Raw genomic sequence first — 16,485 nt, forward strand, 5'->3', positions numbered from 1 at the left:
TGAGACTGCACTTGTGAAGGTGGTAAATGACCTTTTAATGACGTCAGACCGAGGCTCTGCATCTGTCCTCGTGCTCCTAGATCTTAGTGCCGCTTTTGATACCATCGATCACCACATTCTTTTGGAGAGATTGGAAACCCAAATTGGTCTACATGGACAAGTTCTGGCCTGGTTTAGATCTTATCTGTCGGAAAGATATCAGTTTGTCTCTGTGAATGGTTTGTCCTCTGACAAATCAATTGTAAATTTCGGTGTTCCTCAAGGTTCCGTTTTAGGACCACTATTGTTTTCACTATATATTTTACCTCTTGGGGATGTCATTCGAAAACATAATGTTAAATTTCACTGCTATGCAGACGACACACAGCTGTACATTTCAATGAAACATGGTGAAGCCCCAAAATTGCCCTCGCTAGAAGCCTGTGTTTCAGACATAAAGAAGTGGATGGCTGCAAACTTTCTACTTTTAAACTCGGACAAAACAGAGATGCTTGTTCTAGGTCCCAAGAAACAAAGAGATCTTCTGTTGAATCTGACAATTAATCTGGATGGTTGTACAGTCGTCTCAAATAAAACTGTGAAGGACCTCGGCGTTACTCTGGACCCTGATCTCTCTTTTGAAGAACATATCAAGACTGTTTCAAGGACAGCTTTTTTCCATCTACGTAACATTGCAAAAATCAGAAATTTTCTGTCCAAAAATGACGCAGAAAAATTAATCCATGCTTTTGTTACTTCTAGGCTGGACTACTGCAATGCTCTACTTTCCGGCTACCCGGATAAAGCACTAAATAAACTTCAGTTAGTGCTAAATACGGCTGCTAGAATCCTGACTAGAACCAAAAAATTTGATCATATTACTCCAGTGTTAGCCTCCCTACACTGGCTTCCTGTTAAGGCAAGGGCTGATTTCAAGGTTTTACTGCTAACCTACAAAGCATTACATGGGCTTGCTCCTACCTATCTTTCCGATTTGGTCCTGCCGTACATACCTACACGTACGCTACGGTCACAAGACGCAGGCCTCCTAATTGTCCCTAGAATTTCTAAGCAAACGGCTGGAGGTAGGGCTTTCTCCTATAGAGCTCCATTTTTATGGAATGGTCTGCCTACCAATGTGAGAGACGCAGACTCAGTCTCAACCTTTAAGTCTTTACTGAAGACTTATCTCTTCAGTAGGTCCTATGATTAAGTATAGTCTGGCCCAGGAGTGTGAAGGTGAACGGAAAGGCTGGAGCAACGAACCGCCCTTGCTGTCTCTGCCTTGCCGGTTCCCCTCTTTCCACTGGGATTCTCTGCCTCTAACCCTTTTACAGGGGCTGAGTCACTGGCCTACCGGTGTTCTTCCTTGCCGTCCATGGGAGGGGTGCGTCACTTGAGTGGGTTGAGTCACTGACGTGGTCTTCCTGTCTGGGTTGGCGCCCCCCCCTTGGGTTGTGCCATGGCGGAGATCGTTGTGGGCTATACTCGGCCTTGTCTTGGGACGGTAAGTTGGTGGTTGGAGACATCCCTCTAGTGGTGTGGGGCCTGTGCTTTGGCAAAGTGGGTGGGGTTATATCCTGCCTGTTTGGCCCTGTCCGGGGTATCATCGGATGGGGCCACAGTGTCTTCTGATCCCTCCTGTCTCAGCCTCCAGTATTTATGCTGCAGTAGTTTATGTGTCGGGGGGCTAGGGTCAGTCTGTTACATCTGGAGTATTTCTCTTGTCTTATCCGGTGTCCTGTGTGTATTTAAATATGCTCTCTCTAATTCTCTCTTTCTCTCTTTCTGTCTTTCTCTCGGAGGACCTGAGCCCTAGGACCATGCCTCAGGACTACCTGGTATGATGACTCCTTGCTGTCCCCAGTCCACCTGGCCGTGCTGCTGCTCCAGTTTCAACTGTTCTGCCTGCGGCTATGGAACCCTGACCTGTTCACCGGACGTGCTTGTTGCACCCTCGACAACTACTATGATTATTATTATTTGACCATGCTGGTCATTTATGAACATTTTAACATTTTAACATTTTGACCATGTTCTGTTATAATATCCACCCTGCACAGCCAGAAGAGGACTGGCCACCCCTCATAGCCTGGTTCCTCTCTAGGTTTCTTCCTAGGTTTTTGGCCTTTCTAGGGAGTTTTTCCTAGGGAGTTTTTCCTAGCCACCGTGCTTCTTTCACATGCTTTGCTTGCTGTTTGGGGTTTTAGGCTGGGTTTCTGTACAGCACTTTGAGAATATCAGCTGATGTACGAAGGGCTATATAAAAATAAATTTGATTTGATTTGATTTGATAAATATTGATACATTAGTAGCTCTAACACTTTTAATCAGAAACTCAGAGAGGCCCAAGCTCAGAGAGGTGCAGCGCATGAGCTCCATTCAGCAGCAGATTTTAAATTTAGAATGGAAAATGAATGTGTTTACGCAACAAGTGAAAGTGCATTGAATTGTAACGCATGGATTCGTTCCTCTAATCAAACCAAATAGTTTGAAACTTAAATGTATCGTTCCTGCATCGTATAAGAGCCCACGTATCTACATACGCATTGAATTGTCTTGAAATAAAAAAACACACATCCCTAGAAAACATGGATATTGAGAAATGAGCATGGCCCATATCCACTTGTTCTCACCAGCTGGCTGAAAACACTGTCCCCTCCGTCGTCCAGCAGGTCGTTCTCCTGAAGGACACAGGAGGCCGAGGTGGTCTTCTCCCTCTGGGGCTCCTGGCGGAAGCCGCCCTCACGCACCTTACACCACTCTGTCAAAGACGTCTGTTGCTTTTCCTCTGCCAGGGACGACACACGCATACACTCGTTCATTCTGGGAGACACTGGACATCAAAGTGGAAATCAAAGAAACAATGAATGACCAATGGTTGGTAGTTACCCCTCTGGATCTCCTTTTTGTATTTCCTCATGTCTTTGTTTGAATAGCCTGTTGTCCTCAAGATGTCTTCCAGGAAAAGTTGCTTCACCTCAAATGGTCTTCCTTTGACTAGATAAAAGCAGAGAAATGTATACATTCATAATTTCTCATTTTTATTAATTTCCCTTAACAAATCAGTGCTGGCAGGACCAGTCAAGACAGGCACTAGCCCCTTCCATACAGAGGTCTTCCCCTGCAATTACCTGGCTTTTGCAGGTAATGGTTTCACTGGTGAATCCCCGTCCCAATTTCAAATGAATAGATTAAGTGATTCTGTAGTGATTTCTGCACTCTCGTATCTGTAGGTGGTCTATCCAAACACATTGAGATGACTTACTGTGGATGACAGGACAGGAGCCAAAGTAGCGGAGGAACAGCTCCACGTCCAGGGCAGCACTGGACAGGATGAGCTTCAGATTAGGCATCGTCTGGAGCATGTCCCTCATCTTGGTCAGCAGGAAGTCACTCAGACCGTCCCGCTCGTGAACCTCATCCTGATTGGATAAGAGGTTGGAAGTACAGGCAACAGGATTCAGTCATTGACATGATTTCACGCACCAGACCCAGAGATTTTTATAACTAACCCAAGATCGACCACCGCCTGTCGTTTCCAATGGGAGCAAATTAATCATGGTGGGTAGAACAAGCAAGGAGGTGGGCAGAGCCAAGCACAAACTAGCGAGATCTTATTAGCGTGTTCTAGCATGCTTCTTCATATTTCTGTTAGGGAACACCTACTCTGTGAAGTGCGTGTGTGCAATAGCTAAATTCACCCTTGGACTCCTAAACAATATAATTTTTTAAAACTTTGGCAAAGGGTAAAGTCTACAAAACTTAGTCCATTCTGTTCATAACAGACTTTAGTTTTGGGAAGAGTAAACTATATTGGAGATCAAAATGTTTCATTGATGACAAAATGTACTTAATGTCGGCCAAAATCCATCTCGCTCCATCTTCTCCCACTGGACTTCCTCATCACCATATTTGGTGGTGAGAGGAAATGCCAACCAGATGCTTCAGATTTATACATCCGGTGAAACATCTGGCTCAATGTTCTATCTGTGGCAGACCTGACAACTTTGAAGAATTTTTATGAGTACAACTTCAGCACAGCGGTGTGCGTGTTACACCCATACTGCTCAAATTGTAGGCAATTATTATTTTTGGCCTAATAATGATGTTGGCAGAAGACTGCCTTAGTAGGAATGGTAAGCTATAGACTTATGGGTACTTGGTACTACAAGACCATGGTACTTGCCTACAGTGCAGCAAGAGGTGCTGCCCCTCCCTACCTTCAGGTTATGCTCAAACCCAACAGCCCAACTTGAGTACTCTGTTCTGCCACCTCTGGTTTCTTGCCGCTCCTACCCCTTTGGGAACACAGCACCCGTTCAGCCCAGTCCAAGCTTTTCTCTACCCTGGCACTCCAATGGTGGAACCAGCTTCCCCATGAAGCTAGGAGAGCAGAGTCCCTGCCCATCCTCTAAAAACATCTGAAACCCTACCTCTTCAAAGAGTATGTTAAATAATCCCAAAACACCCAGACCAAAGAAATTGTCTTTCGTGAACTAACAATCACACTTGACTTTCTTACCTCCCCTTACTAGCTCCGAATTTACTGATAGCTACTTTGAGGGAAAATGTACTTACTACGACAGGTGGTTGTCCCACCTATCTATTTTAAGATGAATGCACTAACTGTAAGTCACTCTGGATAAGAGCATCTGCTAAATGACTAAAACGTAAATGTAACTGGCTGCTCTTCAGTAGCTAACTTTAAATATATAGGTTTAAATTTACAATCAGGGCTATCCTTAGGATTTTCTGATAAGGTGGTGCTGATGTAGGACTATGGTTGGTAGGGGGGAGGTCCGGGGGTGGTCAGTCAATTCGTCCCTCATGAAGTTGAAGCATTTTGTATTTTTGATAAACCTGTAACTGCAATTGTAGCCAACACAGAAGTCTTGTCTGATCCTAAAGGAAATTGAGGTGGTCTGTAATGATTATAGTTTCAAGTTTTAATGTCACTTGCATAAAGAAATGCCTTTTCTACAAGCTCTAAATTATATTTAATAGGTGTCTTTATGTGGATAGAAAATGTAAACTGGCTTAATTTTGCTTGGGGAGAAAATGCTTACCGTAATTTCCGGACTATTGAGCGCACCTGAATATAAGCCACACCCACTGAATTAAAAAAATATATATATTTTGAACATAAATAAGCCGCACATGTCTATAAGCCGCAGGTGCCTACCGGTACATTGAAACAAATGAACTTTACACAGGCTTTAATGAAACACGGCTTGTAACAAAAATAAATAGGCGTTAACGAAACACGGCTTGTAACAAAATTTGCAGTAAACAGTAGCCTACCAAGAAAGTCATTGGTCACTATCTTCCTCCTCCTGTGCACTGAAACCACTGAAGTCATCTCCTTCGGTGTCGGAGTTGAATAGCCTCAGAATTGCTTCATCCGATATTGGATCGTTTTCATTGTCGCTCTCGTCACTGTTTGACTTTAACCCGTTCGGCAATTTCATTGGTCTAATGAAAGCTTCATGCCGGCAAAAAACTGAGCACGTCACAGAATGTTTTTTGGGGAAAAAAAATTTGAAAGCGGGAAAAATCCATATATTAGCCGCGTCATTGTTTAATCCGCGAGGTTCAAAGCGTGGGTAAAAAGTTGCAGCTTATAGTCCGGAATTTACGGTAATTCAATTACTGGATGCAATGTAGTAGTCTAGCTTACTCTAGGCTATTTGGAATATGAAACAACTGGACTAGGCCTGAGCTTGTTTCAGATCTCCATTCCTGACCTCATCCATCTAGTTGGGTCTGACTACTCAGCTACCATTCATTTGGCATGCCTTGTTGTCATTGGTAAACTGACTATCACATCATTAGCAGCCTACTGTTGACAGCTATATGAAGAGGAGATCAAGAACAGACTTATTAACATAGGCATACTAATCTTTAACAGTGTAATATAACTTTCTGTGAAGGATGGTATTAGCGGAATAGCTCTGTCTGCCATGTCAGTTTCCATCCACATAGCGAAGTGCACTGAACTACCACAACACGACAAATGTTATCTTACTCGTCAATGTGCGTGCGCCTACTACGGTTGCGGAGATCAAAGGACGTGCGGGCAAGAAAGTGTCCTTGCTTAATTTACTAAACGCTGTAGCTAACTACTTTCAACAAAATGTGCTTTACTAACACTGAAAAGGGTAGGAAAAAACAGAGAACAAACTGTTTGCCAAATACATTTTCCAAAATTGTATTTGGCCAACAGTTCGTTCTCCATTTTTTCCTACCCTTTTACCTCACACAACAGATGCATCAACAGACAAAGAGGAGAGCTACCATCCAGCTCCAGGGAGGAAAATAAACTCAGCAAAAAAAGAAACTGCCCTTTTTAAGTCTTTCAAAGATAATTCGTAAAAATCCAATTAACTTCACAGATCTTCATTGTAAAGGGTTGAAACACTGTTTCCCATGCCTGGTCAATGAAACCTAAACAATTAATGAACATGCACCTGTGGAACGGTCGTTAAGACACTAACAGCTTACAGAAGGTAGGCAATTAAGGTCACAGTTATGAAAACTTAGGACACTAAAGAGGCCTTTCTACTGACTCTGAAAAACACAAAAAGAAAGATGCCCAGGGTCCCTGCTCATCTGCGTGAATGTGTCTTAGGCATGCTGCAAGGAGGCATGAGGACTGCAGATGTGGCCAGGGCAATAAATTGCAATGTCCGTACTGTGAGATGCCTAAGACAGGGCTACAAGGAGACAGGACGGACAGCTGATTGTCCTCGCATTGGCAGACCACGTATAACACCCGCTACAGGATCGGTACATCCGAACATCACACCTGCGAGACAGGTACAGGATGGCAACAACTGCCCGAGTTACACCAGGAACGCACAATCCCTCCATCAGTGCTCAGACTGTCCGCAATAGGCTGAGAGAAGCTGGACTGAGGGCTTGTAGGCCTGTTGTAAGGCAGGTCCTCACCAGCCATCACCGGCAACAACGTCGCCTATGGGCACTGTTACGTGTTACGTTTTTCTTGTTCCCCATTTTCCCCTGTTAGTGTGTTTGTCTTGGGCATTACAGGTGTACCGAGTTGCGGCTAACGATGGTGGGCGTGGCTGTAGCTGATTACAGAGAGGATATCTGTTTGCCGTGTGAGAAGAGAAGGAGAGAGAGATGGGGAGAGAGAGGACACTTGTTTTTTGTTTGATTATTTGTGTTAATTTCTTTGTGTTTCAGCCTGTCCGCCTGAGGCGCTCCACCCTACCTAGGTCCTGGAGAAGGGAAAAGGTAGATCTGCCCATGGGTGTACATTCTCACGTAGATAACCCATTGTTTTATACACTAGGTTAGCCGGGCGGGTGTCACCCTTGTATTTTTCTTGGAACCAGGTAGGACAGTGGGTTAGGGTTTAGAATGTGTTAGGAAGGATTAGGTGTGTAGAAGAGGGACCTTTTGTTTATTTTCATTACTTGGACCCCGATCCCAAACATTTCCCTTCTCTTACCTTCCCTTGTTGTGGTTGTTTTGTTTCTTATTAATTATTTAAGGGTGTTTTATATTGTTTATTTAACTAATTCACTAAACATCCCCTGAGGGTTAAAATTGAGTTCTGGTTGTGGTCTGATTTATTTATCGCTCATTGCACCCCACATTTCTTCCCCTTTCATCTGTATTACCTGGTGTGTTTAGGCCCAGGCATTTACGTCTCCTCCTCAGACGAGCTACACCCGAGGGGAGAACGTAATAGGCACAAACCCACCGTCGCTGGACGAGACAGGACTGGCAAAAAGTGCTCTTCACTGACAAGTTCGCGGTTTTGTCTCACCATGGGTGATGGCCGGATTCGCGTTTATCGTCGAAGGAATGAGCGTTACACCGAGGCCTGTACTCTGGAGCGGGATCGATTTGGAGGTGGAGGGTCCGGCATGGTCTGGGGCGGTGTGTCACAGCATCATCGGACTGAGCTTGTTGTCATTGCAGGCAATCTCAACGCTGTGCGTTACAGGGAAGACATCCTCCTCCCTCATGAAGGTACCCTTCCTGCAGGCTCATCCTGACATGACCCTCCAGCATGACAATGCCACCAGCCATACTGCTTGTTCTGTGCGTGATTTCCTGCAAGACAGGAATGTCAGTGTTCTACCATGGCCAACGAAGAGCCCAGATCTCAATCCCATTGAGCACGTCTGGGACCTGTTGGATCGAAGGGTGAGGGCTAGGGCCATTCCCCACAGAAATGCCCAGGAACTTGCAGGTGCCTTGGTGGAAGAGGGGAGTAACATCTCACAGTAAGAACAGGCAAATCTGGTGCAGTCCATGAGGAGGAGATGCACTGCAGTACTTAATGCAGCTGGTGGCCACACCAGATACTGACTGTTACTTTTGATTTTGACCCCCCTTTGTTCAGGGACACATTATTCAATTTCTGTTAGTCACATGTCTGTGGAACTTGTTCAGTTTATGTCTCAGTTGATGAATCTTGTTATGTTCATACAAATATTTACACATGTTAAGTTTGATGAAAATACACGAAGTTGACAGTGAGAGGACGTTTATTTTTTTGCTGAGTTTAGTACTACAACTATGGCGGCGGGCCAGAGCGGAGAGCTAGAGATTTTTTCTCCTTGCCCAAGTCATCTGATAGGCTCAGTTTCGGTTGAGTCAAAAACCACAATGGGCCAACTAGAAGCTTATTTTTGGGTAGTTTTTCATACCAGTGTACTTTGACATCAAATTGCGTGCATGGTAGGTAAAATGCATGCAGGTTGACAGGTCTGCATACAGTCAAGGCAGTGAACGATAACAAAAGGGCAACAATAACTTGTACTCACCACAATGACGTGAGTAACAGTGGACATTGTGGTGTCTCCGGCCATCAGTGTTCTCAGCAGGACTCCGCTGGTGCAGAAGGTCAGCAGCGTCTTAGGAGAAACTCTAAAGGGTCAACCAGAGTCATTAATTTCCTCACAGTAACTCAGACAAAGTAGACCGAGTCAGTGCCTCCCTCACTCCATCACTTTGCTCCTACCTGCTCTCCAGGCGGATCTGGTAGCCAATGGTCTGACCGATGCTCTCCCCTCTCTCCGCAGCAACCCGCTCTGCCACAGCGATGGCTGCCAGACGCCGGGGCTGTGTGCAGAAAATCCGACAGGGGATCCCATTTCGGCTGCAGTCGTCCAAGAGGAACTGTGGGATCTGGAATAGCAAAACACTTCCCATTTAGTTTCTAGATGATCAGGAACTCTATTTACAAATGTAATACCTTATCATACCAATGCAATGCCTTTGTAGGCCATACAGTGCCTTCAGAAAGTATTCACACTTCACTTTTCCCAAATGCTGTTGTGTTACAGGCTGAATTCAAATTTGATTCAATTTCGATTTTGTGTCACTGGCCTACACACAATACCCCATAATGTCAGCGGAATTACGTTTTTAGAAAATGTTAAAAATGAATTACAAACGAAAGGCTGAAATGTCTTGAGTCAATAAGTATCCAATCCCATTGTTATGGCAAGGTAAATTGAGCAGTAAAAATGTGCTTAACAACTCAGAGTGAGTCCATGCAACTTATGTGCAATAGTGTTAAACATTATTTTTGAAAGACTACCTCAACTTTGCACCCCATACATACAGATAACGATAAGGTCCCTCAGTCGAACAGTGAATTTCAAACCCATTCAACCACAAAGACCAGAGAGATTTTCCAATGTCTCGCAAAGAAGGGCACCTATTGGTAGATGGTTAAAAATAAATACAAAGCAGACATTGAATATCCCTTTGAGCATGTTGAAATATGAATTGCCTCCCGAGTGGCGCAGTGGTCTAAGACACTGCATCGCAGTGTTAGCTGTGCCACTAGAGATTGTGGGTTTGAGTCCAGGCTCCGTCGCAGCTGGCCGCGACCGGGAGACCCATGGGGAGCCACACAATTGATCCAGCGTCGTTAGGGGAGGGTTTGGCCAGCAGGGATGTCCTTGTCCCGTCGCACACTAGTGATTCCTGTGGCAGGTCCGGGCGCAGTGCACGCTGACGCGGTCACCAGGTGTACAACGTTTCCTCCAACACATTGGTGCGGTTGGCTTCCGGGTTAAGTGGGCATTGTTTCAAGAAGCAGTGTGGCTTGGATGGGTTGTGTTTCGGGGGACGCACGGTTCTCGACCTTCGCCTCTCCCGAGTCCGTATGGGAGTCGCAGAGATGGGACAAGACCATAACTACTAATTGGATACCACGAAATTGGGGAGAATAATATTTTTCTATTTTATATTACACTTTGTATGGTGTATCAATACACCCAATCACCACATAGATGCAGGCGTCCTTCCTAACTCAGTTGCCGGAGTGGAAGAAAACCGCTCAGGTACTTCACTATGGAGGCCAATGGTGACATTAAAACCGTTACAGAGTTTAATAGCAGTGATAGGAGAAAACTGAGAACAGATCAACAACATTGTAGGTACTCCACAATGCTAACCTAAATGACGGAGTGAAAAGAAGGAAGCCTGTACAGAATACAAATAAATATATATAAATATAAAATATACACTGGAGTTGCTTACCAAGACGACACTGAATGCTTGAAAATCTCTGACAAGACTTGAAAATGTCTGTCTAGCAATGATCAGCAACCAACTTCATAAAACATACAAGTGTTATACATCGGTTTAAAGATGAACTTCTTGTTAATCCAACCACGGTGTCAGATTTCAAAAAGGCTTTACGGCGAAAGCATACCATGCGATTATCTGAGAACAGCACCCAGCAGACAAATCATTACAAACAGTTACCTGCCAAGTAGAGGAGTTACATCAGAAATACTGCTAAAATGAATCACTTAACTTTGATGATCTTCATATGGTTGCATTCACAAGACTCCCATTTACTCAATAAATGTTTGTTTTGTTCGATAAAGTCCCTCTTTATATACAAAAACCTCTGTTTTGTTCACGCATTTTGTTCAGTAATCCACAGGCTCAAAGGCAGTCACAACAGACAGACGAAAAATCCGAAAAGTATCAGTAAAGTTCGTAGAAACATGTCAAACGATGTTTATAATCAATCCTCATGTTGTTTTTAGTCATAATAATCAATAACATTTCAACCGGACAAAAGCTTTGTCAATATAAAAGGGAAACAAGAAAGGCGTGCTCTCGGTCGCCCGCATGAAAAACCTCAGGGACACTGAATGGTCCACTCATTCAAAGTGGTCTTACTCCCTCATTTTTCAGAATACAAGCCTGAAACAATTTCTAAAGACTGTTGACATCTAGTGGAAGCCATAGGAAGTGCAATTTGAGTCCTAGGTCAATGGATACTGTAATGGCATTCAATAGAAAACTACAAAAATAAAACAAATCCCACTTCCTGGATGAATTTTTCTCAGGTTTTCACCAATTATGTGCATATCCTAGCTTCTGGGCCTGAGTAGCAGGCAGTTTACTCATCCGGAGGTGAAAATAGTGCCCCCTACCCTAATGAAGTTTTAAATAATAAAATGTGCAAATACTGTACAAACCAGACTTACCCATTAAGACTCACAGCTGTAATCGCTGTGAAAGGTGATTCTAACATGTATTGACTCAGGGGTGTGCCCATTATTCTTTTGAAAATTCTTCAAGCTCTGTCAAATTAGTTGTTGATCATTGCTAGACAACCATTTTTATGTCTTGCCATAGATTTAAGTCAAAACTCAGCCACTCAGGAACATTCACAAACTTCTTGGTAAGCAACTCCAGTGTAGATTAGGCCTTGTGTTTTAGGTTATTGTTCTTTTGTAAGGTGAATTTATCTTGCAGTGTCTGGTGGAAAGTAGACTGAACCAGGTTTTCCTCTAAGATTTTGCCTGTGCATAACTCCATTCTGTTGATTTTTTATCCTGAAAAACTCCCCAGTCCTTAACGATTACAAGCATACCCATAACATGATACAGGAATCACTATCCTTGAAAATATAGAGAGTGGTACTCAGCAATGTGTTGTATTGGATTTGCCCCAAACATAACACTTTGTATTCAGGACAAAAAGTGAACTGCTTTGTCAAATCTTTTTGCTGTATTACTTTAGTGCCTTGTTGCAAACAGAATGCATGTTTTGGATTTTTTTATTCTGTTCAGGCTTCCTTCTGTCTCAATTAGGTTAGTATTGGGAAGTAACTATAATTTCCTCAGTTTTTTCCTATCACAGCATTTAAACTCAGTAAATGTTTTAAAGACATTATTGGCCTCATGGTGAAATCCCTGAGCGGTTTCCTTCCTCTCCGGCAATTGAGTTAAGAAGGACGCCTGTATCTTTGTAGTGACTGGGTGTATTGATTCACCATCCAAAGTGTAATTAATAACTTCACCATGATCAAAAGGACATTTAATGTCAGTTATAATTTTTTTACCCATCTACCAATAGGTGCCCTTCTTCGCGAGGCACTGAAAAACCTCCTTGGTCTTTGAGGTTGAATCGGTTTGAAATTCACTGCTCCACTGAGGGACCTTACAGATAATTATATGTGTGGGGTACAAAGACGAGGTAGTCATTCAAAAATCCTGTTAAACACTATTATTGCACACAGAATGAGTCCATGCAACTGATGGTGACTTATTAAGCACATTTTTACTCCTGAACAAATTTTTGCTTACCATAACAAAGAGGTTGAATACTTATTGACTAAAGACATTTCAGCTTTTCATTTGTTATTAATATGTAAAAAGAAATTCTAAACATAATTCCACTAACATTATGGGGTATTGTTTGGAGGCCAGTGACACAAAATCTAAATAAATTTTCAATTCAGACACAATAAAATGTTGAAAAAGTCAAGTGGCGTGAATTCTTTATGGCACTTTATGTGGACAGTGATGTAAAATGTTTCTCCCCCTCACCTGTGTAGTTTTTCCCGAGCCGGTCTCCCCCACCACTAGGACAACACGGTTGTCTTTGATGACCTGGACGATCTCCTCCTGGCGCTCGTACACAGGAAGCGAGCGGCGGAAGAAGTCCAGTTCAGATGGGCCCCTCTTCTGGGGCACCTGGGGAATGCCGTTGTTGAGCCGCCCGCTGGTCCTGTTCTTGTCACGGCTGCTCTCTGACGGAGAAAAAAAAAAGAGGGGCAGAGGAATGTTAAAACTTTGAATTGTCAACACATTTTAACAGATAGATAATTTATTCATTCATCAGTACATTGTTATTAAAAACAAAGGTTGACAAGGTCTCCCATTGACATCAATGCATTATTAACCCTGAAATATAACTGCCACTCACCAGCCTCAATGGCCACAGACAGACCCCTCTCAGTGCGAGGCAGTAGGTCTGTGCGCTCCTTGTTGGTGATGGGGAACCTCTGCAGCAGGCTCCGCACCGCGTGCTTGGAATTGTGGGAAAGGTTGAAAGTCATGATGGACTGGGCCGTCTCCGAGCCATCCTTCTTTCTGATAGTGAGGGTCCGGCTTGATCCTTTTCTGAAAATGAATGAAATAAGGAGGTTAGACTTGAAGCACAGCACACTTTAGTAAACCTGATGGATGCTTTTAGGGAGTTACATTTCCAGTACAATATTGAGGAAGGATACAAACTTTTCTAGTCAAGTACCGCTTTTAAAACAGGAGTATCCAAGGTTGACCTAAGACTACGGGCTCTGACACCTGATGTCAAGTTGTATCACTTACCCTCTGCTTTTAGAGATATATCCAAGGGACTGTGCAAAGCGATGGATGAAGGCTCTCTCAGTACTAGACAGGGAGGAAGGAAACTCCATTTCTGTAAAATCAAAAGAACTAATGTAGTATTCTACATCACATAATCCAAATGTCTCCATGAAGCACCACTTCATCACATGAGTAGAATAAACATTTTATGTTACCTTTTTGCTCACTGTACTGAAACCTCTCAAGGGAGATGTTCACAGCAATCTTAACTTCTTCGTCAATGCGTATGTCTTTCAGCCCTTTCCCCCTGGGCCCCCCACCACCAGAGTGTTTTGATTTGCCCATGGCAGGCTTGGGTGAGGCATTACTAGGACGTGACATGATGCACTGTTGGACACAAGTGTTAATAAGATGTTGCTAGCTAATAAGCAACCAACCTGCAGTCTCCCTAGATGACGGTCACATTTTAGTTACTTGGACTAGCTAAGTAGAGACAAAAGGGTTGAGCTACTATGCAAGTGGCCAGATTCTGACAAAGATTCACTGTTAGCTACTTCTGACTGACTCTCCTCTACCTAACGTTAGTTATTCATAAACTCGGACATAACTTAGTTAGCTAGCCATAGCTTTCACCAGAGGCTGCGCTTCTGTGACTGACAGTGTGAGCCATACATTACTTTTAGCAAATCTTTGAGTAAAAATCGAACTAATGACATGTGTTGATTTTGGTAGCCACCTTAGCGAACTCGTTAGTAACTCAGAAACATAGCTAGCTAGCTATTATCTGCAAGCAAAAACGAATGTTAGCTAACCCAGTAATGTTACAGGTAGCTAGCTATCGTTAGCCAAGTTGCTAGCTAGTGGAGTTAAGCTAGCTGACCTTAACGAGTTAGCATAGCTACAGAGACATAGCAAACGTGTCATTGAACTTTATCCATCCTTGAGTTAATTATACAAGCATGTCATAGATACAATGTTTCACATATAGCTTGGTAACGTTTTAACTAGCTAATACCGATGTCAGATCCCGCTCGTGCGCCTCTGTTCGTCTAATCCAGCAGTTTGTAAACGCTGACCGACTTCATGAGATTCAGATAAATCACCACTAGAGGTGCATGATCAGAGATACTTTAGAAGAGATGGAAAACACCATTGGAATCGTATGCGTTGCACATGCTACGTTAATGGGCCGCGCGGAGCATTCTGGGTGAATCAGGGACAAGGAGAGCTCTCATTCAAGGAGTGAATGGGAGTTAATTGGAGGTTAGTTCAACAACAGCATAAACATTAGCATGAATTGCATCAACAAGAATTACAATACTACAAATATTTTCCGAGATGTGATATAATTAACTTGCTATATGTAATATTGTACAGCTTTGGAATCGTGACATTATGTACTTTCGATGAAAATAGGCACGTTTCTCAACTCATACCCTGACTTGGAGAAGTCACACATCTGCCCAGGCTGTGAGCAGGCAAACAGGCCCAACCCCCACTCTTACACTAGCCCAAGCCAATGGCATGTACCAGATGCTCAGCAGGCTCTGCTCACACTTACTGTCCTGAGACCAAACCACACAACCAACAACATTGGACACTTTATGGAACACAAAGCCTTCACTATCTCATCCTAGAATATCCAAGGCCTGAGGTCATCTGCCTTTGGCCTAAAGAGCAGGAACCTGGACTTCATCAAAGAAATCGGAAATACAGACATTGTCATCCTACAAGAAACATAGTATAGAGGAGACGGACCAATTGGTTGCCCTCTAGGTTACAGAGAGCTGGTCGTCCCATCCACCAAACTACCAGGTGTGTAACAGGGAAGGGACTAAGGGGGTATGCTAATTTGGTATAGAGCAGACCTAACTCACTCCATTAAATTAATCAAAACAGGAACATTTTACATTTGGCTAGAAATTCAAAGGGAAATCATCTTAACAGAGAACAATGACCTCCTGTGTGCTACCTATATCCCCCCACTAGAATCCCCATACTTTAATGAAGACAGCTTCTCAATCATTTCCAGGCCCAGGGACATGTACTAGTCTGTGGTGACATAAATGCCAGAACTGGACAAGAACATGACACGCTCAGCACACAGGGGGACAAACACCTGCCTGGAGGTGACAGCATTCTCTCCCTCATATGCTCCCCTAGGCACAACTATGACAACATAACCAACAAAAACAGGTCACAACTCCTGCAGCTCTGTCGCACGCTGGATATGTACATAGTCAATGGTAGGCTTCGAGGGGACTCCTACGGTAGGTGGTACACCTATAGCTCATCTCTTGGCAGTAGTACTGTAGACTACTTTATCACTGACCTCAAACCAGAGTCTCTCAGAGCGTTCACAGTCAGCCCACTGACACCCCTATCAGATCACAGCAAAATCACAGTCTACTTGAACAGAGCAATACTCAGTCATGAGGCATCAAAGCCAAAGGAACTGAGTAATATTAAGAAATGCTATAGATGGAAGGAATGTGGTGTGGAAACCTACCAAAAAACAGTTAGGCACCCTTAAATGCAATCCCTTCTAAACAACTTCCTGGACAAAATGTTTCACTGTAATAGTGAAGGTGTACATTTGGCAGTAGAAAATGTTAACAGTATATTTGACCTCTCAGCTTCCCTATCTAATCTAAAAATGTCAAACTGAAAACCGAAGAAAATGAACAACAATGACAAATGGTTTGATGAAGAATGCAAAAACCTAAGAAAGAAATTGAGAAACCTGTCCAACCAAAAACAGAGACCCTGAAAACCTGAGTCTACGACTTCACTATGGTGAATCACTAAAACAATACATCAGCACATCAGAAATCAGCTCAATGTAATTGAATAATTCATAGACTCTAACCACTTCTGGGAAAATTGGAAAACACTAAAC

The 16,485-nt window shown here is 43.3% G+C and overlaps 1 protein-coding gene across 1 annotated transcript in view; it reads right to left on the bottom strand.

The window, feature by feature from the left end:
* The window catches only part of ythdc2 (YTH domain containing 2), a 35,208-nt gene extending 20,464 nt beyond the window's left edge, over positions 1–14,744 (bottom strand). The window contains exons 1-10 of the mRNA XM_014128657.2: positions 14,602–14,744; positions 13,802–13,973; positions 13,608–13,698; positions 13,204–13,400; positions 12,825–13,027; positions 8,981–9,147; positions 8,784–8,886; positions 3,248–3,404; positions 2,872–2,979; positions 2,616–2,770 (exon numbers count right to left, since the gene is read on the bottom strand). Of these exons, the coding sequence (XP_013984132.1) occupies positions 2,616–2,770; positions 2,872–2,979; positions 3,248–3,404; positions 8,784–8,886; positions 8,981–9,147; positions 12,825–13,027; positions 13,204–13,400; positions 13,608–13,698; positions 13,802–13,967 (1,347 nt within the window). The 5' untranslated portion in view covers positions 13,968–13,973; positions 14,602–14,744. The remainder of the gene's footprint in view (positions 1–2,615; positions 2,771–2,871; positions 2,980–3,247; positions 3,405–8,783; positions 8,887–8,980; positions 9,148–12,824; positions 13,028–13,203; positions 13,401–13,607; positions 13,699–13,801; positions 13,974–14,601) is intronic.
* Between the last annotated feature and the right edge of the window lie 1,741 nt (positions 14,745–16,485).

Source organism: Salmo salar, chromosome ssa11 (assembly GCF_905237065.1).
Source record: "Salmo salar chromosome ssa11, Ssal_v3.1, whole genome shotgun sequence".
In the NCBI taxonomy this organism is placed as follows: domain Eukaryota; kingdom Metazoa; phylum Chordata; class Actinopteri; order Salmoniformes; family Salmonidae; genus Salmo; species Salmo salar.